Source organism: Gossypium hirsutum, chromosome D09 (genome assembly GCF_007990345.1).
Source record: "Gossypium hirsutum isolate 1008001.06 chromosome D09, Gossypium_hirsutum_v2.1, whole genome shotgun sequence".
In the NCBI taxonomy this organism is placed as follows: domain Eukaryota; kingdom Viridiplantae; phylum Streptophyta; class Magnoliopsida; order Malvales; family Malvaceae; genus Gossypium; species Gossypium hirsutum.
The window spans coordinates 38,053,895-38,078,383 of NC_053445.1; the positions used below are offsets into that span (position 1 = coordinate 38,053,895).

The 24,489-nt window shown below is 37.0% G+C and overlaps 1 protein-coding gene across 1 annotated transcript; it reads left to right on the forward strand.

Annotated features, from left to right (window-relative positions):
- Positions 1–1,136: 1,136 nt before the first annotated feature.
- On the forward strand, positions 1,137–5,995 carry LOC121220871 (uncharacterized). Its single transcript, XM_041100552.1, has 2 exons — positions 1,137–1,647; positions 5,959–5,995. The coding sequence occupies exon 1, from the start codon at positions 1,149–1,151 to the stop codon at positions 1,599–1,601; it is 453 nt and encodes a 150-aa protein (XP_040956486.1). The 5' UTR covers positions 1,137–1,148; the 3' UTR covers positions 1,602–1,647; positions 5,959–5,995.
- The last annotated feature ends 18,494 nt before the right edge of the window (positions 5,996–24,489 follow it).

The following is a 24,489-nucleotide window of genomic DNA, read 5'->3' on the forward strand; positions in this document are numbered from 1 at the left end:
GTAAATATATGTTATGGTTCCCTTTTTAAATGTAGTGTTTATTAATAGTTAAACTATATGTGTGTTTATACAAATGAAATTGGTTGGTATATTGGAATGTGTTCTAAATTTGCAGGAGGTTTAAGCAAAAATAAGTAGAAATGCTGTCGAAAATTTTTAAAAATTTAGTAATACCTCATACTCTGTTCCGGTAAGGAATACGGGTAAGGGGTGTTACATTTTAGTGGTATCAGAGCTACGGTTTAGTCGGTTCTCGGACCAATAAAATACGTGTGGAAGTCAGTCTATACATGCCATAAAATTATTGTGATAGTGTGATGATTTCTGACAATTTAAAATTTTGTTTTATATAGTAAATGGATCCTGATCGAAGTGTGGCAGATGATGTTGAAAGTAACGCGCCGGCTCTCGCGCAAGGGACCGCGCATGAAGAGAGTAGACATGAGACACATGGACAGGATGAGGCTCGAGAAGCCTTCCTCCGAATGATGAGTGATTGGTATATAAAATATGTCCGTGTAAATCCGAATGTTCCTCCTCCTCCACCCCCTCCTATTCCTCCACCGGTCCCCGTAGCTCCACGAAGTGCTGAATTGGTGAGATCAAGTAAACCACCCGTTGATAGAATTCGAAAGCATGGGGCTGAAGATTTCAGGGCCAATGTTGATGATGATCCGGAAAAAGCCGAGTTTTGGCTTGAAAATACTATTCGGGTATTTGATGAATTATCTTGCACCCCTGAAGAATGTTTGAAATGTGCTGTGTCTTTATTGAAGGATTCGACATACCGTTGGTGGAAAACATTAATAACGGTGGTTCCAAAAGAAAGAGTTACTTGGGACTTCTTTCAGGAAGAATTTAGAAAGAAATATGTAAGCCAACGATTTATTGATCAAAAACGCAAAGAGTTTCTTGGGTTGAAACAGGGCCGAATGTCCGTAGCAGAATATGAACGGGAGTTTGTTCGGCTTAGTAAATATGCCCAGGAATGTGTGCCTACGGAGGCTATTATGTGTAAAAGATTTGAAGAGGGGCTAAATGAAGACATCAGATTACATGTTGGAATTTTAGAGTTAAAAGAATTTGTGGTATTAGTTGATCGTGCTTGCAAAGCTGAAGAGCTGAGTAGAGAAAAGAGAAGGGCAGAGATGGAAGCTCGAGATGTAAGGAAGAGGTCAATGGGCAGAACATTTCAATCTCACCCGAAGAAGTTTAAAGGGATGGATCCACGACCAACCGGTTCAGTTGGGTATTCACGCAGAGACCGAGGGAGGTCATATTCCGGAATTACAACTCGAGCTACCTCAGTGGCAAGTGTGGGTAATGTAGGAAACACCAGACCTGAATGTCAACAGTGTGGCAGGCGACATACTGGTGAGTGTTGGGGATTTAAACGAGCTTGTTTCAGATGTGGTTCCCAAGAGCATTATGTAAAAGACTGCCCTGAGAGAATAGAAGAAGAAAGATTACAAAGAGCTGGATCGGGTGATGTTGTCAGTAGAGGCAGACCACCGAGAAATGTGGGAAGCAAAGCCAGTGGTAAGAGTGTGATAAAAGATGCAGCTGGAGGATCAGAAACTAGAGCGCCTGCCAGGACTTAAGCTATACGCGCTCGAGAGGATGCCTCATCTCCCGATGTGATTACTGGTACATTTTCTCTTAATGATATTGATGTTATTGCTTTGATTGATCCCGGCTCTACTCATTCATATATATGCATGAATTTGGTGTCTAGTAAGAAATTGCCTGTTGAAAACACTGAATTTGTAGTTAAAGTATCAAATCCTTTAGGCAAATATGTCTTAGTCGATAAGGTTTGCAAGAATTGTCCCCTGATGATTCAAGGTCACTGTTTCCCGGCTAATTTGATGTTGTTACCATTTGATGAGTTTGATGTTATTTTGGGGATGGATTGGTTGATATTGCATGATGCCAAGGTAAATTGTAGACAGAAAATTCTTGAATTAAAGTGTGAAAATGGTGAAATTCTCCGGATTGAAACAGAGGAGCCGAATAAGTTGCCTATGGTGATTTCGCACATGTCTGCTCAGAAATACTTGAGAAAGGGATGTGAAGTTTATCTTGCTTATGTGTTGAATACTGATATAACTGGGTCGAAGCTTGAATCAGTGCCGGTAGTCTGTGAATTTCCAGATGTATTTCCAGAGGAATTGCCTGGGTTACCTCCGATTAGAGAAGTTGAGTTTTCTATTGATCTGTTACCTGGTACTGCACCGATTTCTATTGCACCGTATCGAATGGCTCCGACTGAGTTGAAGGAATTAAAAGCTCAGTTACAAGAGTTGACAGATAAAGGATTTGTGAGACCGAGTTTTTCTCCTTGGGGTGCTCCTGTGTTATTTGTGAAAAAAAAGGACGGCTCTATGAGACTTTGTATTGACTATCGTCAGCTCAACAAGGTGACTATAAAGAACAAGTATCCTTTACCGAGAATTGATGATTTATTTGATCAATTAAAAGGGGCAACAGTGTTTTCTAAGATTGATTTGAGGTCTGGTTACTATCAGTTAAGAGTTAAAGAGTCTGATGTGCCGAAAACCGCCTTTAGAACAAGGTATGGACACTATGAATTTCTGGTAATGCCTTTTGGGTTAACAAATGCTCCAGCTATTTTTATGGACTTGATGAACCGAATTTTTCGGCCGTACTTGGATAAGTTCGTGGTGGTGTTCATAGATGATATTTTAATCTATTCTCGGGATGAATCTGAGCATGCAGAACATTTAAGAACTGTGTTGCAGATTCTGAAAGAAAAGAAATTGTATGCTAAATTCAGCAAAAGTGAGTTTTGGCTTCGTGAGGTTGGATTCTTGGGACATATAGTTTCAAGTGAAGGTATTCGGGTTGATCCAAGCAAAATTTCAGCAATTGTTGATTGGGAGCCACCAAAGAATGTGACAGAAGTTAGAAGCTTTCTGGGCTTAGCTGGGTATTACAGACGCTTTGTCAAGGGATTTTCGATGATTGCTTCTCCTATGACTAAGTTACTGCAGAAGAATGTCAAGTTTGAATGGACCGATAAATGTCAACAGAGTTTTGAAAAGTTGAAGGCATTATTGACTGAGGCGCCAGTGTTGGTGCAACCTGAGTCCGGGAAGGAGTTTGTAATTTACAGTGATGCATCGTTGAATGGCCTTGGGTGTGTGTTAATGCAAGAGGGCAAAGTAATAGCTTATGCTTCGAGACAGTTGAAACCGCATGAGAAGAATTATCCGACGCATGATTTAGAATTGGCTGCTATTGTTTTTGCTTTAAAAATTTGGCGTCATTATTTGTATGGTGAAAAGTGCCGAATCTTCACTGATCATAAGAGTTTGAAATATTTGATGAGTCAAAAAGACTTGAATTTGCGGCAACGAAGATGGCTCGAGCTAATCAAAGACTATGAGCTAGTGATTGATTATCACCCCGGGAAAGCTAATGTGGTTGCTGATGCCTTGAGCAGAAAATCTTTATTTGCTTTGAGAGCTATGGGTACGATGTTAACTTTATCTGATGATGGCTCAATGTTGGTTGAATTGAGAGCTAGACCGTTATTTCTTCAGCAAATTCGGGAATCTCAAAAGAATGACAGTAAATTGCAAGCCAAGAGAGCTCAGTGTGAAGTAGGTGTTGACTCAGATTTTCAAATTGGTTCAGATGATTGCCTGATGTTCAGGGACAGAATATGTGTACCGAGAAATGATGAGCTAATTCGGACTATTTTAGGTGAGGCACACAGTGGTGATTTATCAGTCCATCCGGGTAGTGTGAAAATGTACAATGATTTGAGGAAGTTGTATTGGTGGCCGGGCATGAAAAAGGATATCTCGGAATTTGTAACAAAATGTTTAATCTGTCAACAAGTGAAGGCTGAGCATCAAGTGCCATCGGGTTTACTTCAACCGATAACGATTCCAGAGTGGAAGTGGGATAGTATTACGATGGATTTTGTGACAGGATTGCCTTTAACTCCAAAGAAGAAAGATGCTATTTGGGTAATTGTTGATAGATTGACAAAGTCGGCTCATTTTATTCCGATACGCATTGATTACTCACTTGACAGGTTGGCAGAATTATATGTTGCTGAAATAGTGAGATTACATGGGGTGCCTAAATCTATTATATCGGATAGAGATCCGAGATTTACTTCGAGGTTTTGGATAAAGTTGCAGGAAGCCTTGGGTACAAAATTGAATTTCAGTACTGCGTTTCATCCGCAAACTGACGGGCAATCGGAAAGAGTGATTCAAATTCTTGAAGATATGCTCCGGTGTTGTATTTTAGAATTGAAAGGCAGTTGGGAGAAATATCTACCATTGGTTGAATTTGCTTATAACAATAGCTATCAGTCAAGTATACGAATGGCACCGTATGAAGCATTATATGGGCGTAAGTGTAGAACTCCTTTATATTGGACTGAGCTCGGTGAGAACCGGATTCATGGAGTCGACTTGGTGAAAGAAACTGAAGAAAAGGTGAAAATAATTCGTGACTGTTTAAAGGCTGCCTCAGATCGGCAAAAGTCGTATGCGGATTTAAAGAGAAAAGAAATTGAGTTTCAAGTAGGTGATAAGGTGTTCTTGAAGGTGTCTCCATGGAAGAAGATTCTGAGATTTGGTCGTAAAGGCAAACTAAGTCCACGTTTTATTGGACCATATGAAGTTACCGAGAGAGTTGGCCCTGTAGCATATCGGTTAGCTTTACCGCCAGAGTTGGAAAAGATACATAATGTATTTCATGTGTCGATGTTGCGACGTTACCGTTCGGATCCTTCACATATAGTTTCCCCTACAGAGATTGAGGTTCGACCAGATATGACTTATGAAGAAGAACCCATAAAGATTTTGGCTCGGGAGGTCAAACAGTTAAGAAATAAAAGTGTAGCCTTAGTGAAAGTGTTGTGGCAAAAACATGGAATGGAAGAGGCTACGTGGGAACCGGAGGAAATTATGAGGAAACAGTACCCAAACCTCTTTTCCGGTAAGATTTTCGGGGACGAAAATCCCTAAGGGGGGGAGAGTTGTAACAGCCCGATTCTGGGCCTAGTCGGAATAGTGGTTTCGGGACCACAAATCCGACGAGGGGAAATATGGTTATTATTATATTTTTATGATCTACAATTTCACGGAAAATTTTCGTAAAAATTTCATTCGAAAATTTCGACGTTTGGGCACTCAATTTAGTCAAAAGGACTAAATTGTAAATAGTGCAAAAGTTGAGTTCTACATCTTAGAGGTGTCTAATTGTTATGAAATTTTAAATTGGAGGTCTTTATGTGGTAATTAGACCATTAGTTAGTTGATGGACAAAAATAGACATAAGAAATGAGAGAAATAGATTTTTTTTAAGTGGGGGCATATTAGTCATTTGGTAATAAAAAAACTAAAATGGGAAAAAGATGACAAAAATCATCATCTTCCTCATTAGTTGCTGCCGAAATTTGAAGGAAGCCATAGCTAAGGTTTCTTTGCTTTCTCAAGCTCATAGTAAGTGCATCCTAGCCCCGTTTTTAATGTTCTTCGCATTTTTGGAATCCTCGTAACTCGGTTTAGCTTATTCTAGCAATAATTCGTGTTAGGGCTCATATTTGGAAAAATACCCATAGGTGAAATGTGTTTATTTTGCTGTTTTATGGTGGAATATGAAGCTATAAATTATGTTAAACAACTTTTGCTAAGCGATTTTAAGCGAAAACGGGTAAATAGGCATAATCGGTAAAAATAATTATTGTTCATAAGTGTATGTTAGAGTGAGAATTTGATGTTGCCATAGAAGGGAAAAATGTTCAGCATGTCATAAAACCTAAGAATAAGTGATGAAGTTTAATTTCCGAGCTTGGGGACAAAAGTGTAATTATGCAAAAGTTTGGGGGCAAAATTGTAATTTTTCAAAAATTTGGGTGGTGGATTATTTTAATGAATTTGAACATTAAATGAGTTAAATTTGCTATTATAGATCAAGAAAGACGTGAAGATTATCTCAAACGAGGAAAAGAAAAGATAGTGGAGTGAAGTGCAAAATTACGATATTTTGCACCGAGGTAAGTAAACACGTGACTTAATGTATTATTTTGATATTATTTGACATGTGTTGAGATTTATTTGAAATTAAAATAAGTGTTTGGCAAGATTCCAAAAATGTTGTTAAATCGGGAAAGGTGGTAAGGGTTGCAAAATACGGTTTCTAGTTGGACACTCGGAATAGGCCGGAGCATATTACATATAGAGGGGTTGCTAAGTGCTGATTCCCCTACTTATTGGTGGTTGCTAAGTGCTGAGTCCACCGTATTTTTAAATGTGAAAGGGGGTTGCTATGTGCTGATTCCCCCGAGGGGTTGCTAAGTGCTGATTCCCCGGTTCATTGGTGGTGCTATGTGCGTGATCCACCATATCTTTGAAATGTGAAAAGGGGGTTGCTATGTGCTGATTCCCCCAAGGGGTTGCTAAGTGCTGATTCCCCGGTTCATTGGTGGTGCTAAGTGCGATATCCACCGTATCTTTGAAATGAAAAGGGGGTTGCTATGTGCTGATTCCCCCGAGGGGTTGCTAAGTGCTGATTCCCCGATTCAGTGGTGGTGCTAAGTGCGAGATCCACCAATAACGGTTAACATTCCGAGTGTTCAACGAAAAAGTGTGGAAGGTGAATATTGCCATATGGTGGAAAATTTTATGGGGTAAATATTGAGTTGGACACTAAATCGATCCATGTATGAGATGGGAGAAAATATCAAAAACGAAAAAGGAACGATTTAATTATAAACTGTGTTGAATAACAGTAGTTGGGTAACTTTGAAAAATCACTATAAATGGTGGAAAATGAATGGGAAGCTGAATAATATATGAAATTGAAGCTGGATGTGTCTGTTTTCATATGAAAGAAATAGAATAAGCAAAAGAGTTTTATTTTTGGAGATATCTGAATTTTACTAAAACAGGGCTGGATTGATTTCGAGATCCCCTGTTCTAACTTTGGAAAATTACCAAAAATTGTAAAAAAATAATAATTATGGCATGAAATTTATATCCCTGGAATCCTTATTGAGTCTATTTTTATTAGAAACAAGAAAACCCATTTTTCAAATTTTGTACAGAGAGTTAAGTAAATTTTAGTGAGGAAGGGTCAGAACCGTTGGGCAGTGAAACAGGGGAAGGTTTAATGAATAAACTGTACTAATTGGCTGGGTTAAAAATTCTGGAAATTTTATGGCAGAATGGTATATGAGTCTAGTTTCAGGGAAAATTTACGGAACTCAATTTGGAGCCCTGTAGCTCCAGATAAAAATAAATTAGCGACTATGACGCAGAAAAACAGCTTGCTGGAAATTGCCTAAACAATAAAGTTATTCATGAATAAGTTTATATTTTGGTGTAGTTATGGGAGTAATTACTTATTTATCATGTGTTTACTTACTAAGCTATATGCTTACTCGATTTTATTTTTCTCTTGGTTATAGTGACTTCCAACAACTCGGAAATTGGAACGAAGTCAGACAATCATCTACACTATCCTTCACATTTGGGGTATTTTACTACTAGTGTTCCGAAATTTTATGGCATGTATAGACACTTTATGTAATGTGGGATCATCATGTAAATATATGTTATGGTTCCCTTTTTAAATGTAGTGTTTATTAATAGTTAAACTATATGTGTGTTTATACAAATGAAATTGGTTGGTATATTGGAATGTGTTCTAAATTTGCAGGAGGTTTAAGCAAAAATAAGTAGAAATGCTGTCGAAAATTTTTAAAAATTTAGTAATACCTCATACTCTGTTCCGGTAAGGAATACGGGTAAGGGGTGTTACACATATTGTATCCGTAGAAGGCATCAGGGTAGATCCGAGTAAAATCTCAGCTATTGTCAATTGGAGTCCACCGAAAAATGTATCTGAAGTTAGAAGTTTCTTGGGTTTAGCTGGTTATTATTGGAGATTTGTATAGGGGTTCTCTATGATAGCTTCTCCAATGACCTGTTTATTACAAAAAGATGTTAAATTCGAGTGGACTAATGAATGCCAGCAGAGTTTCGACCGATTGAAAGATTTGTTGACGAAACCACCTGTGTTGGTACAACCTGAACAGAGTAAAGAATTTATTATTTATAGTGATGCATCATTAAATGGTTTAGGTTGTGTCTTGATGCAAGAAAGTAAAGTTATAGTCTATGCTTCGAGGCAATTTAAGCCACATGAAAGAAATTACCTGGTGCATGATCTTGAATTAGCTGCTATTGTATTTGCATTAAAAATATGGCGGCATTACTTGTGTGGTGAGAAATGTCATATTTATACTGATCATAAATATCTAAAATATTTGATGACAAGGAAATATTTGAATTTGAGACAGCGTAGGTGGCTTGAATTGATAAAGGACTATGATTTGATTATTGATTACCATCCGGGTAAAGCTAATGTTGTTGTTGATGCTTTAAGTCGAAAACCTTTGTTTGCTTTGCGAGCTATGAATGCCCGATTGTCTTTGGTTGATGATGGTTCAGTCGTAGCTGAGTTGAGAGTTAAAACAACATTTCTACAACAAATATATAAAGCTCAGAAAAATGATGAGAAGCTACAGGCTAAACGGGTACAATGTGAGTCAGGTAATGATTTAAAATTTCTGATTGGGACTGATGGTTGTTTATTATTCAGAGGCAGAGTACGTGTATCGAAGAATTCAGAGCTTGTACAGAAGATTATACACAAGGCACACAGTGGTATTATGTCCGTACATCCGTGAGGTAATAAAATGTATAATGATTTGAAGAAGATGTACTGGTGGTCAGGTATGAAACATGATATTTCTGAGTTTGTATCAAGATGTCTAATATGTCAACAGGTTAAAGCTGAACATCAGGAACCTTCAGGGTTACTTCAGCCAATCACTATACAGGAATTGAAATGGGAAAGGATCACTATGGATTTTGTATCTAGGTTACCGTTGTCTCCGAACAAGAAAGATATCATTTGGGTGATTATTGACCGATTGACAAAGTCAACGTACTTTATTTCGGTACGTATGGATTATTCTTTAGATAAATTGGCTGAATTGTACATATCTAAGATTGTCAGGCTACATGGAGTGCCTGTCTCCATTATATTAGATAGAGATCCCCGATTTACGTCTCGTTTCTGGGACAAATTGTTAGAAGCCTTGGGTACTCAGTTGCATTTCAACACTGCATTTCGTCCTCAGATAGATGGTCAATCTGAGCGTGTAATTCAGGTATTAAAAGATATGCTCCGATGTTGTATATTAGAGTTTGAAGGTAATTGGGAGAGGTATCTACCTTTGATTGAATTCGCTTACAATAACAGTTATCAGTCCAGTATTAAAATGGCTCCGTATGAAGCTTTGTATGGTAGAAAATGTAGAACATCGTTATATTGGACAGAGCTCAATGAAAAGAAGATACATGAAGTTGATTTGATCTGAGAAACAGAAGAAAAAGTAAAGGTGATTCGGGATAGTCTAAAAGCAGCTTTCGATTGTCAGAAGTCATATGCCGATCTTAAATGAAAAGAGATTGAATTTCAGGTGGGTGATAAGGTATTCCTAAAAGTGTCTCTTTGGAAGAAAGTTCTCCGGTTCGGTCGAAAGGGTAAATTGAGTCCAAGATTTATCGGGCCATATGAAATCATAGAAAGAATTGGACCGGTCGCTTATCGATTGGCATTACCACAGGAACTCGATAGAATTCATAATGTTTTTCATGTGTCTATGCTACGATGGTATCGATCAGATCCTTCACATGTTATTTCTCTAACAGAAGTGGAGATTCAGCTGGATATGACTTACAGTGAAGAACCGGTCAAAATATTGGCACGGGAAACAAATGAGCTTAGAAATAAAAAGATAAATTTGGTAAAAATACTATGGAAAAAGCATGGGATTGAAGAAGAAACATGGGAACCGGAGGAAGCAATGAGGAAATAATACCCGAACCTCTTTACTGGTAAGATTTTCAAGGACGAAAATATTTAAGGGGGGAGAGTTGTAATGGCCTGAATTTTCAGTGGTGTCGGAACGGTAATTCGAGATCACTAAATCCGACAAGTGAGTAGAAAATATTATTAATTTAGTGAGTATAAGTTAAATGTGAAGTTAGGAAAATTTTTGAAATAGTGAATAGTGTATTAAAAATAAATATTAAAATAATTAGAATCGAAAACGAGGTATCGAGACCTCATAGATTTTTAATTCAGCCATAAATATTTTTAAAAATATTTATGGAGTGTTAATAAGTTAGTATTAAAGTTTCATCAAGAAATTTTAAAGTTTCGATTGTTAATTGAACAAAAAGGACTAAATTGTAACAAATGAAAAATTATGGGAATTGATTAAATAGCTTAAATGATAAAAGAAAGAGGGCTTAAAAGCCAAATAGACCCAAGGTCTATTTGGGCTGGATGGCAAGGGCATGAAATCAGCAAGAAAATAAGGAGAATTAAGGGTAAAATGGGAATATTGCAAATTTTACTTAATAAAGTTAGGATTAAAGTGAAATTATCTAGATTTCCCTTTATTTTTATGCATTCTCATCAGAAAAAACACCATAGAAGGTTTCCTTAAGCTGGTTTTTCATATTTTTACTGCAAGTAAGTTCAATTCTTGATTATTTCTTGAAATTTCTGTGTTTTTGTGACTTTTACAACTAGGTCCACTTGTTGAATTCATTAGTTTTAGATTTTATGAATGAAATTAAAAGTTTCTATGAATATGTGCTGGAAGTATATGATGATTTAGCATGCAATTAGAGCTTTAAATTGTTTATATGCCGATTTTATTGAAAGAATTGAATAGAAAGTGAATGTTTGAGACCTAATTGTAAAAGAGTTTGAAGTTAGGGTTTTATGTGGAAATTATGAATTTCAATAGTTGTGAAATAACTGATAATGTCTAGGTAAAGTATTAATTGAGAAAAATTAGCTTAATTGAGGGGTTAATTGAGCAAGGACTGAATTGTATGAATTGTGAAATTTGGGGTAAAATGGAAATCAACACTTGGCACTAAAACAGTTTTGGATAGTGGCAATAGTATAACTTTGAAAAATCACCAAAAATTGTAAAAGTCGAATTAGAGGATGAATAAAATATGAAATTAAATATTATTAAGTCTAGTTTCTTATAGAAGAAGCTGTGTAAGTAATAGAATTGTAAATCATGAGATATAATAGGTTTTGTGAGACAAGATCAGAATCATTTTAGGTTCCAATGTTTTGACTTTAGAAAATCATCAAAAATTAGAGAAAAATAATTAGGGTCTTAAATTTGTATTTTTAAAATCCTTAATGATTCTATTTTCAAAAGAAACAAACGAGAATATCATCCGAATCCTGTACAAGGAGATAATTAATTTTTAGTGAAGAAGGGTCAAAACTGCCAGACAGCAAAATAGGGATGACTTTAAAGAATAAACTGTACTTATTAGCTAAACCAAAAATTCTAAAAATTTTATGGTAAGAAGATATATGAGTCTAGTTTCAGGAAAAATTAGCAAGTCTTAATTTGGAGTTCCGTAGCTCAAAATATAAATAATTTAGTGACTATGACTCAAGGAGAAAGCTCTGAATGAATTATAAATAATAATGGAATTAGAGAGAATGTTACATATGAACATGAAATGTATTAAATTAATGATTAAATTTATTTCTTTAAATCCAAAAAATTCAAATACGAAGCTAGATCGAGGAAAAGAAAAGTTCGGGATTTAGTAGATTTTTGCATACGAACAAGTATCGAGGTAAGTTCATGTAACTTGAATTATATTCTTAAATGCTTAAAATATATTTTTCTTGATATGAATATGATTTGGATGTTTATTGTATATCCTATCCTGATATAATCCTCTCGAAGAATATGTGGAAAGTGGATTTAGCCCGGACGGGTAATCTGAATTAGGGTCTGAATTTAGTCTGGACTGGTAATTCAGATCCAAGCTCATTAGAGTAATTGTCATTGCAGGGGATTTAGCCTGGACTGGTAATCCCGACAATACTCTATGAGTTTATATTACAGGGGATTTAGCCTGGACTAGTAATCCCGCTGTAAGGATGAGGTTCGCGGGAGTGTGCTCTCTGAAATGAAAATGTGTGCACATGAATATGAATTGACGGACCCGGATCTGTACACTAAAGTGTACCCCTAAAAATCCATCAAAATTCTGAGAAGTTCAACTGGATAAATATGGAAAAATAACAAGGGAATGGAAATCATGGTATTGATGAGCTGATCAAATCATGGTATATAAATTATTGATACATGAAAATTATTGAACTAACTTGAACGTTGAGTTTGTGCATGTAAGGGAAATAATGCATTGAATGGATGTATGAATGTTTATTGCATTGTGTTGAAATATTAGGTAAGTATAATTCTTGTTACATGAGCTTACTAAGCACAAAGTGCTTACCCTGTTTCCTTTTCCCCTTTTTTGTAGTGTTAAGAGCTCGGAGGTCGGATTTGATTAGAGACGCATCACATTATCAACCTCAAGATCTCGGTATATAAAGAAACTTTATTTTGGAAATCAATGGCATGTATAAGCTAATAAAGTAAATGTTAATGTGAAATGAATGTAAGGTTAGTCATTGGTATGGCTAACAAATCTTGGTTTTGGTATGTGATGAGGTTATCTTATGGATATGTTTGAATCAATCTTGAAAATATGTTGAAATGGATTGGTTGGTTTAGATTAGTCTCGGTTTAAAATTGCAGGGAATATTAGAAATTTATAAAGGGGTTATATTGAGTTCATAAAAGAATTTTCTTATGGTTTCGATTTAATTTCGGTTTAGTCCCGATGTATGTTTTAGGCTTCGGAGGCCTATCCAAGGGACGTCATGATATGTTTCCATAAATGAATAGTATTTAACCGTAATAACGGAAAATTAATTCGGTAAAATCTGGTAATGCCTCGTACCCTATTCCAGCGACAATACGAGTAAGGGGTATTACAGAATGTGTAAAGTTGAGGGCTAAATTTGTTGAAACTTTTTAGCTTTAGAACTAAATTGATAGAATCTATAAACATTGGAGGGATAAATTTGTTATTATTCCAATAAGAGAAAGCCATTGTTAGTGATTTGATGGAGGAAAGACCAAAATTGTAACACCCTATACTCGACCTGATAGCCAAGTTCGAGCTAAATGATAGAGGGTTGCGCGCGGACCAAGATCGAGTTGTCAAGTCACGAGAAACACCTACGAAAGTTCGAAACAATCAGATCTGAAACGAAACAGAAAAAAATAAAAGATTAGATCTCTGAATTTCCAGATCTGAAATAAAATCCCCAAATCAGCAAAGAATCAAATTGAGACTCGAAATAAGTATTAATAAGGATTCTTGAGAATCAAGAACACGTAATTGAACCCCAAAAAAGACTCCAATCTGCCGAATCTATCAATTGAACACGAAACAGAAAATTAAAACGCAACAGATCACAACAACCCAAAAATTGAAATAGAATGAGGATAGGTTGTTTGGACGGCAAGATCAAAGGAAAAGGATGATTGAAGAACGTTTTCTTGCTGCCAAGAAGAATGCTGATCGATTTCTTTAAGGTTGAAGTTGGCTGGAAACACAATAAAAGAATTGAAATAAGTTAGATAAAGAAAACGACACAAGCAGAATTTAAAAGAAAGAATGACAGCAAGAAATAAAGATAAAGTCCTAAGAAGCCTTGAAATCGATAAAGATTTCACAACTCCCTTCAAATGGCTCTAATCTCCCCTCCAATGAAGAACAATGGCAATAAGAAGGTTGAAGATGGCTCTCACAATAAAAAAATTGTTAAAACTACTTCTAAAGAAAACTCAAGAGAGAATTCTTGGAGAAACTCAAATAGAGTTTTCACTCCAAAAAAATCTGAATTCAATATATCCTCCATAAGGGTGGCCGGCCAAGCCATATATATAGGCCTCCTAACTACTTTCCTATCCCTACTAGGAAAACTAAAAAAACCCTAATTGTTGCCTTTCAAGGGAATTTCGTCCAAGGCCTTTAAATGGGCCTCTTGGACTGAATTCTTACATAGAAATTTATTCATAGAGTCTAAAAATTAAAACTAAGTATTTAAAGAATTAAAATTTTACAAATTGGGCCACTTTGACAATTTGGCCTGATTTTCAACTAAGTCTAATTTAAACTTCTTGGTTGGGCTTGGAACATCTTATTGTGTTGTATCTTCAAGAACTTGGGCTTGTAATCCGTTCTCACCCGAAATTGGTTCATTGATGCTCGTAACTGAGATCTAATGCGCCTTAGCTGCAAGATTCAGTTTCTTGGACCAAGATTTCCAAGATTTGAAATCTTGATTTTCTTGATTCTTGAAATCGCTCAAAACAGTAAAATTGGACCAAGATTCGGTTTCTTGATTTTCTTGAAAACAAGAAAGTGAATCTTAATTTTCTTTTTCCTTTGTATACGCATCTAAGGCCTTGCTAATGAAGTCTTGAACGGTTCCATTTAGTTTCATACGCATTTGTCTGGCCTTTGACCTCGTTATTGGGCCTTGTGGTAATTTTAGCCCATCACGTTCTTGAGCTTGAGTTGGGCCTTTGTGACTCGTATCCTACAGTGTGTCACATTCGTTGTCGGAGCAATTACAATCAATTCACAATTAAATTTATACAATTGGTATGATAATTATCAACAATTATACATTCCTTATTCATACTAAAGTAGATCCATATTTCATTTATATATGCACCTAATCACATATAACAAATCCACCGTATATAATACTACTAGAGTATAAGGTATAATATTTGATTGTAACATCATTCAACTACCACAAAACCTAACCTATTAGGTACATACCAAATATAAGTAATGTTGAAAACTAACAAATATGACTAAGGTCGAGATTAAGGATCAGATGCCGTGGTCGATGCACGAAAATCCTAAATTAGATCTAACCTACGCATGGAGAAACCAATTTGTATCCTGAGTAAAACATTCAGTGGTTTTTCTATAATTTAACTAGATACTATTAACATTAACAATTATACCTAAATAAACGTGTATATCTATATGCATATATTTACCATATAGTTATAACTTAAAGTTACCAATCTTGACATTCTCAATAATAAACTTGTTATGTGAACAAAATCAACACTTCTTCCTACTTCAATACAATTCACAGAGATAAATCATTATACTCGTAATAATAATTTAAAACTAATTTGTAACACCTCGTAATTCAACCCAATCGTCGAGTTTGATCGCCGAACCCAAGCTACAAAATATTGCCATAGATAACAAAATAAAACACTTACCATTTATAGCAATTAATTTCATTTAAACATCAAATCGTGTCATAATTCCATGAATAATGTGAAATACAACCAAAACTGAGTCTCAAATGAGTTTACAAAAGCTCTTAGGTTGACCCAATAACAAATAATGACTATATTAGAAACTTTTTAAAAATAATGGAAAATTTACAAAACAAAGACCACACGGCCATGTAACTCACTGTGGTTGTGTGAACCAAAATCAATTAATTCTTCCAGTAGTCACACGGCAGTGTCACCAACCCGTTTGTGACACACAGTCGTGCGGTCAAACCTTGTGGTTCCGAAATCTCGTACATTCCAATCATCACACGGTCATGTTACCAGCCTGTGTGTGTCACACGGCTGTGTGCCAGCCCATGTAGTACAAAAATGTACCACTTTGATCCCTGTTCAAGCTAACTATTCCAAAACCTCAAAACATACATTTTTGTAAACTTAAAACCTACACAAATCATCTCAAAACCAAGCCAAAACATGTAATATATCATTCTCTTAAACATCTAACCAATATGCCACATTCACACCAATACAAATCAAGGTATTATGTATCAATACAATCAATTCAACTACTTAAACCACTCAAGCTTAACCTACCATATTAATCATGTTTTCATGCCAATTACTTATTGCCATTTACACCATATTATCTCAAACAAGCCACATTCAACATTTGCCCCCTATACATACTTATAAGAATTATATGCAAGTTTCAAAAACTAGTCATCACATGTAGATCAACTAGTAAACTTTCAAAATAATTAAATATGCAATACATCCCCTAAATACATAGCACATAATCGAGTCTGGAACAATAAAAAGACTACTAACATTATAACACTTCATACCATATTCAAGCTTATTTATAATTTACTTATACTTAACCAAATACATACACCATTGTTGACACCATTTTTTGGATGAAAACGAGGTCGACTTGGGTTTTCAAAAATGAAACGAAAATGGGAGTCGCCACCAATCTTTTTTGATAAGGTGTGATCGGGCCACCTTGAAATGTGGTTGTTTTTAATAAACAATAAAACAACGATTTTGGTCCACGAAATTCAGAAAAATGGGTTCGGGAGTCGGTTACGTACGAGGAAAGGTTAGCACCCTCGACACGCCCAAAATTGGTACCTGGTTGATTAATTAATGTCTTAGTGTCGAAGATTGAAAACTTTAAAGAGTTTTAAAATACGATCCTTTATTGGAATATTAAAAATTTTCGGGAAAAGGGGCATATTTCACGTTAATTGAGAAAAAGAATCATATCCAGTAAGTTAGGACATAATGTCTCGAATTCTCGATACGCGAATGAATGCTAAAAAAATTACTTATTTAAAAGATATTTAGCTATATCTCGGATTTAAAAAAGGAATCATGCCCAATATGTTAGGACATGATCTTTTCTTAATTCCCGAGATCGTTTAAAACTTGAGCTTGAAAAGATTTGTGTGTTTAGATTTATTGTGAAAATCGAAACCCAGTAAGTTAGGGTACAACCTTCTCAAATCTAAACGCGAGATTTTGCTTATTCAAAAATCATAATTTATACGTTGAATAAAAATAATCTAACACAAAATAGTAGAAATAATACACGATGTTAATGCTCGTAACAAAAAAATAATGAATTCAATAATTTAAGTATGAATAATACAAGCAACAACAAATAAAAGATAAATAAAAACGAATTAATCATGCAAGAGAATAAGCAGATAAACTATTCGAATAAAAATGGGCATTAATAAATAAAAAGAAAGTGAACACCGCACGAAACCATAAAAGAAATAAAAATATATAAATGCATGTATATATATATTTTAGAATTATGAAACATAGAAAATATTTTTAAGTATGTATATGTATAAAACAAAACTTGGGATCAAAAAGTATATATAAGTACATAATGATAATAATAATACGATGATAATAATAGCAATATAAAAAAAACAATAATAATGGTAAAGATAATGATAATATTATCAAAATTAGTTAATTTAATAGCGTAAATAAAATAAAAGACTAATTTGAACTTAACACGGAAATATGGGGGCAAATTAGCAAATAAATAAAAAGTGAGGGATCGTATCGAGTGCACGAATAACAAGGAGGGACCAAAGAGGAAAATACCCCGCCCTCCAAAACGCAGCACTTCAAGGGACCCCGACGCAATCAGAACAAAATTTTAGGGCGAAATTAGAAATAGGAGAAATCTGACAAAAAAAGACCAAATCACAAAAATGGGCGAAATGCAGAAGGATTCGCAGCGCAAATAAACCCTTCACCGCTAAAACACGCGGATCCTGAGGGTTAATGGGTCGGGTCACGGGTTAGAGACCAAAACGATGGCGTTTTGGTCTCTGAACCCAACTCTCAAAACGACGGCCTTTAATAGCTTTATTTAAACCAAAAATTTTTTAGAACATTTTATTTTTTCAGTTTTTCAGAAAAAAATAGAATCACCCCTCTCTTTTTCTCTCAAAACTCCGGCCAGGATCCGGCCAAGTGCTCCGGCTGACCTCTGCCGTAGCTCCACCGTAGGCGGCGGCCGGAGGTGCAATTTGAGCCTTTCTGGTCCCTTTTTTGAACCTGGTGGCCTCTAGAGCATGAATTCGACGTCGAATCTCGAGAAAAGTGAGCCCAAACCTGAAAAAATGAGGAGAAACCGTTCGGTCTCTCCTCCTCCGGCGCGGCGCAGGTGAGATTTCCCCTTTTTATTCTTGCTTTTCTTGTTTATTTAGTATAACAAAGATAAAAAAAAAAGAAAATAAAAAAATAATGCAGAAATAAAAAAGATTAAAAAAACCTCTGTTGTATTCTTTTTTTTCCCCTGTTACATTTGTTTGATTCGGCTTTTATAGTCGTTTTGGATTACAGTGCATGCTACTGTTCTATACTATTCTTTCGTTTTCTTCCACTGTTCTTGTTTCTATTTTGTGTCACTTGCAGGTATCGACGAAGGCGGAGTCCGCGGCTTTTTGCCGTTTTGGTGCTAGGCGGTGGCTAGGGTGTCAGGTAAGCCTCGGGACGAGGCACGGATGGTACGCCCGAGGGAATAGCGCACATGGGCAGTAGGGGCTACGGCGCGAAAGGGCAGGGAACCTTAGGGTTCCCTGTGCTATTTAGTTTTTGGGCCTCAATGATCCGTTTTAGATTATGGGCCTTGGGCTATTGGGTATTTGTTTTTGTAATTGGGCCCCGGGTTAATATTTTTTGCACTAGGCCCGTGTAAAATTGGGTCTGTATAGCTGCCCCTCTTTGCTTGTTGTCGTGTAACGAGAACAGAACAAAGACTAAGAAAGACCAATTTTGCCCGGTCTCGCCGAATCTTGACCTCTTGGTGCCCTTCTTCTTCAGGTAGCCTCCTTCCAGTCCACTGTGTCTTGTTGCTTCAACCCACTCTACTATACTTTAAAGAGTTTTGACTTGTAGCTTCAATATTCTTCGCAACAATTTCAGGGGGATGAAGTTTGTGGTTTTAGTCTATTCCGCTGCAACGTCAGGGAGATAAGACTTAATACGATCTGCTCTACTGCAACTTTAGAGAGATAAGATCTGTGGTTTTCATCTGCACCACTACAACTTCAGGGAGATAGGATTGATTTATTTTGTCTGCTCCACTACAGCTTAGGGAGATAAGACTTGATGCGATCTCCTCCACTACTGCTTAGGGAGATAAAATCTGCAAGCTTCGACCTACTCCACTACTGCTTAGGAAGATAGGACTTGATTTCTTCTGTCTGCTCCACTACTGCTTAGGGAGATAAGACTTGACGCGATCTGCTCACTACTGCTTAGGGAGATAAGATTTGTCGTTTTTTTTAATCCGCTCAACTGCAACTTTAGGGAGATAGGATTATTAGCTTTCGTCTATTTAACTGTAGTGTCAGGGAAACAAGGTTCGCCGTCGTAGCTTTAATCTGTTTCACTACACTGCCAGAGAAGTAAGATTCACCGTTGTGGCTTCACTCTTTTAATTGCAATATCGAGGAAGCGAAATTTGCCGTCTTCGATCTGCTCCGCTAGTACTTAGGAAGGCAAGATCTGCTATCTTTAACCAGCCCACTGCAACTGATGGAGGCAAGGCTTTGTTTTTGATCTGCTTCGCTATTAACGCAGGAAGGCAAGATCTACTATCTTTAACCAGCTCCACTGCAACCGATGGAGGCAAGGCTTTGTTTTCGATCTGCTTCGTTGTTAACGCAGGAAGGCAAAATCTGCTATCTTTAACCAGCTCCACTGCAACCAATGGAGGCAAGGCTTTGTTTTCGATCTGCTTTGTTGTTAACGCAGGAAGGCAAGATCTGATGTCTTTAACCAGCTCCACTGCAACCGATGGAGGCAAGGCTTTGTTTTCGATCTGCTTCGCTGTTAACGCAGGAAGGCAAGATCTGATGTCTTTAACCAGCTCCACTGCAACCAATGGAGGCAAGGCTTTGTTTTCGATCTGCTTCGCTGGTAACGCAAGAAGGCAAGATCTGCTATCTTTAACCAGCTCCATTGCAACCGATGGAGGCAAGGCTTTGTTTTCGATCTGCTTCGCTGTTAACGCAGGAAGGCAATATCTGCTTCTTTAACCAGCTCCACTGCAACCGATGGAGGCAAGGCTTTGTTTTCGATCTGCTTCGCTGTTAACGCAGGAAGGCAAGATCTGCTTCTTTAACCAGCTCCACTGCAAACGATGGAGGCAAGGCTTTGTTTTCGATCTTCATTTATCTACTCTCTAGGGAACATGACCTGTCTAATGAACCTAATTATGCCTAATGATTAGGATGGCATGATCAAAATGAATCAAATGCTCCTAACTAGACATGTGTGAATGGTGTTTGCATGAATGCAGAATTTTATTTTTTCTGAGAATGATCCCGCTTAAGTGGTCATTACTCGTTAAGGCTTGATCACTGATGTGCTACAATGCCTTCTTGCTTGACTAACTTTTCTGAAGAAATATTTAATTAGGTTGTCCGATCGTAAACCTCAGAGTTTAATCTATTGGGGCGCCAAATTTGTACCATCATTTTCTACTGTAATCCAAGGGTAGAAATATATGGCTTTTCCTCAATCCTTCCTTATCCCAATTCAAGGATACAGGATCCGATTCATTCTAATTCCTTACACCATTCCCAAGGTGTCGTACCAAAGACTTATGCACAAATGAAGGCTCTCTTCTCTGAGGTAACCTCTTCCTATTGCCTGATGATCATTGCTTGCTTGTTCATTTAAGCTTTGTCATTAACCCGTCAACTTATCATTTTGTTCGACCAATGCATTCGACAACGAAATTCAAAGAGAAAGTCTAAATTCAGACTCTTCCTTCTCAGATTTCCAACCTTTAAAATTGGTGTGTTCTAAACAATAGTCCTGTTTCAGGCTCCTATATTATTTAGAAACTTTTCAGAGTAATATGCAAAACTTCCTTTGTGAAAGTTTTATTAGTCCATTAATCATTATTCCAATGCAACATGTTTGCAAAAAGGTCATAACAATGGATAAGAATAAAGTTGGTTCTGAGCATAGCTCGAAAGAACAAATTATCGAAAATAGTAAAGAAGGATGAAAAAGAAATTAATTGGGAATGTATATCTTGGAAAGGAAAAAAGTATTCCAAGAACAACAAATAATATGAGAATTGGGTGCCCCAGATATCGCAGCTTGAACTTCTCTGTACAAACTCTCTGAAGACCATTTTGAGTTGGACATGTGTTTAGGAGATCTACAGTGCTCTGTCGATGCCCCAAGATGTTGCCTATACTTTCCTGTTGATTCAGGCATAGCAAGATCACCATATGTCTAGTTTGGTCAAGATTCGAGTTACTTTGATTACCTCATGCCCCACTTTAATCAATATTTGAGCCGTCCTTTTCGGGTTTTCAACTCAAATCCCCTTTTGCCTTAGGTGCCCTTTGCGGGTCTTCCCTTTAGCCTCTCCATTTTTACTATTTCATTTTCATTTTTGTTTTTCATCCCTTTTTTGTTTTTTATTCTTGAAATCAATTGTCTTGCAGTACGGTGACAAACCATGATGTCTGATTTTGAACTGATTACAGCCCTCAGCTATCGTGCTGTCATTCAAGTTCAATGCAATTTCCAATACCATCCTCTCTGGAGTTCTATATCGGCATATGATGACATTGACGCATGCAGTAGCCTCTATCCATTTGATACAGTAATTAATGATCTCAATAGCGAAGCAGTGCCCATTAGAAGTTTTCGATAATGGGATGTCTCTGCCCCATTTTGCTCGAAGTTTGAGTCGCCCCTTTCAGGTTTTCAACTCAAAACCACCTTCGGTCACAAAGCACCTTTTGCGAGTTTTCGCCTTGGCCTCTCCTTTTCTTTTTCCTTTTTCTTTTTCTTTTCTCTTTTTCATTTTTATTTTGACTTTGATTTTGATTTATTTTTCTTCTTTTTTGAATTGGATCTGAACTCTTGGGATTAGGCAAGTCTTTGTTATTCCTTTCGAAGAATCTTCTCTGATATCAAATTTCCTTCATAAAGCCTTTTGGGGCGCAACTACGACAAGAAAACATCTTAAAGGGATGGAAACTCGACTTCAAATGGGCAAAACTATGCTGACTCTACGAGAAAGACGTTGCCCCAGCAAAGGATTGCATCGTTCCTACTGTAAATTTCTGTCATCGTGCTGTTGTACAGATTTCTTTATCAGCGTTTATCCTTGGCATATCCTGGTATGATCCTACAAAGACATCTTTGAACAAAGTTTTGCTTCATTTTTGAGGACAGGTCAATTTTAATCTTTGCCAAGCTCACAATAATTCTTTGTGAAGTAGGATCTGTCTATCCTCTCGCGCTACCATCCCCAACAAGTCCGGAGATAGGCTAAAATTCATGTCATTTTCAAAGTAATGTGATTCCGCTAAAAACATATCTCGCCCAAAAGGAAAATCTGGGTCTGTAGTAGGGTCATTCACGAAATTGATATCTGATGACCCGTAATAAGTACCGAAGAATATACAAAAGAATGTATAAATTTACGAATGATTATTTATACAATATGATTATGAATGAATGGATAACAATTTAGAAGCAAATTCAAAAGAATGAAAGAATCTGGAATTGTTTGTAAAGAATGAAAATATTGGCTCAGTAATAATTGCAAAGATGTATTTCATTAAAATAACAACGTTCAGACATGAGCCTATTTCACAAAGGAAATTTCTATCATTTTTAGGCTAAAAGTAACAAAAATGTTCTGAACATTACTTTAAAAAGCTCTAGAGACTATAGGGTTTTCTTCCGCAGTCGAATTGCTTAGAACACTTCCACGTTTATAAGGCGGATATCTAACAAGGTCCCTTCTTCAGTTGCTTGGGCATTGCATTCATTCCACTCGTCAATTATGATTGGGTAATGGATTTTCTGCACTGGAGGAATCATCAAATTTAACGACGCCCGTACTGATAAGCCTTTCAATCAGTTTCTTAAAGGCAATACAGTTTTCTATGGAATGCCTCGTATTTCCCGCATGATACTCGCATTGTGCATTCGCATCGTGCCATTTGGGGTACGGAGGCTGTGGAGGTTTCGTGTAGAGAGGGGCGACAATACGCGCGTTGAATAAGCTTTGATACAGCTCCTTATACGACATCAGAATTGGCGTGAACTGGAGGTTCTCAGTGCCTTGTTTCACATAAGATTCTTGTCTTGATGAACTTTGTTGACTAGCGACCCCTTTACCTGGATGACTTACTGACCTTGAGTAACCTGTGTTGTTCACCTCATTTTCTCTTCTCCTTGGGGTTGACCTCTTATCACTCTCTTCCGCCTCAATTTTTTTGGCTCTTATAGAATTCTCAATCATTTCACCATTCATAACTATGTCAGAAAAGCTTTTTGTTGAGCTTCCTAACATATGCGTAATGAACGGGGCCTTCAGCTTATTGATGAAAAGCATTGTTGTCTCTTTTTCTAGGAGTGGTGGCTGAACTTGTACGGCAATCTCCCTCCATCTTTGTACGTATTGCCTAAAACTTTCATTAGGTTTTTTCTCCATATTTTGCAGGGTCATTCTGTCAGGGACCATATTAGCTACATGACTGTATTGTTTCATAAAGGCTTGTGCTAAATCCCTCCAAGAACTAATCTGGGTACGCGTCAATTGATTGTACCACTTAGACGCTGCCCCTATGAGGCTATCTTGAAAGCAGTGTATGAGCAGTTGGTCGTTGTTGACGTATCCAGCCATACGCCTACAGAACATAGTAATATGTGCCTCCGGGCAACTAGTCCCATTGTACTTCTCAAATTCTGGCATTTTGAACGTATTGGGCAGTACCAGATCTGGGACCAAGCTTAAGTCTTTAGCATCAATCCCTCGATAATTCTCAATGCTTTCCATGGCCTTAAACATTTTCTCGAGCCATTTGCATCTTTCTTCTAACTGCTTTGGCAATTCTTCTGTCGTTTTCTCTTTCTCAGCCACTTCGTCGAAATCTGAGACGATAGGGTTGGTAGGGTTTTCTTCGGGGTTAGAGCTTACTCCAATTTGGAAGTTCGTTGGCATCGAGGTGCCTGTCAGAAATAGCTGAGGTCTAATTGTAACAGGGGATTTGTGTAGGTACGCCTCAGTTTGAGCTTGCGCGTGCGGAGGGGTGAAACCTGGGGGATAGAGAGAGCTATCATTATTTTCTTCTTCTGTATTAACCATGAGGTCCTTTCCTTTGTCGTTTCCCCATTTCAACAACTGCGTCAATTCAGCGATCATGCTTTTTGGAGACTCTGTCATTTCGTTCCTCATATCTTGTTGAATCTTCTCTAATCGCTCTTGCATTTGTTCTTGCATCTCCTTTTGGAGTTGTTCGAGTCTTTCGAATCTTTGATCCATGGCTTTTGTCTTGCGACGGGTACCGTAGCGATAAACGGTTGGTGAATTTTTGTTAGTTTCCAGGGTAATTCTGTCATAATTTTAAATTAATTAGGCTCCCTTTTTAAAACATCAATGCATATGATGAATGATGATATGTAGATGCATGAAATGAATGCCTAAAGAGACGTTGATTCTAATTCAATTACATTTAGGAAACTTTTCTAGAAAGCAAATTCCTTTACATAAAGCAGATTCATGTACGGCCTCGCCCTTATATTCCACGAGGCAACATCGATCTTTTTCTTCATTCGCAAGTTTGAGATAATCTCGCCAATTTCCAAAAGATGCCACTACTAGCTCC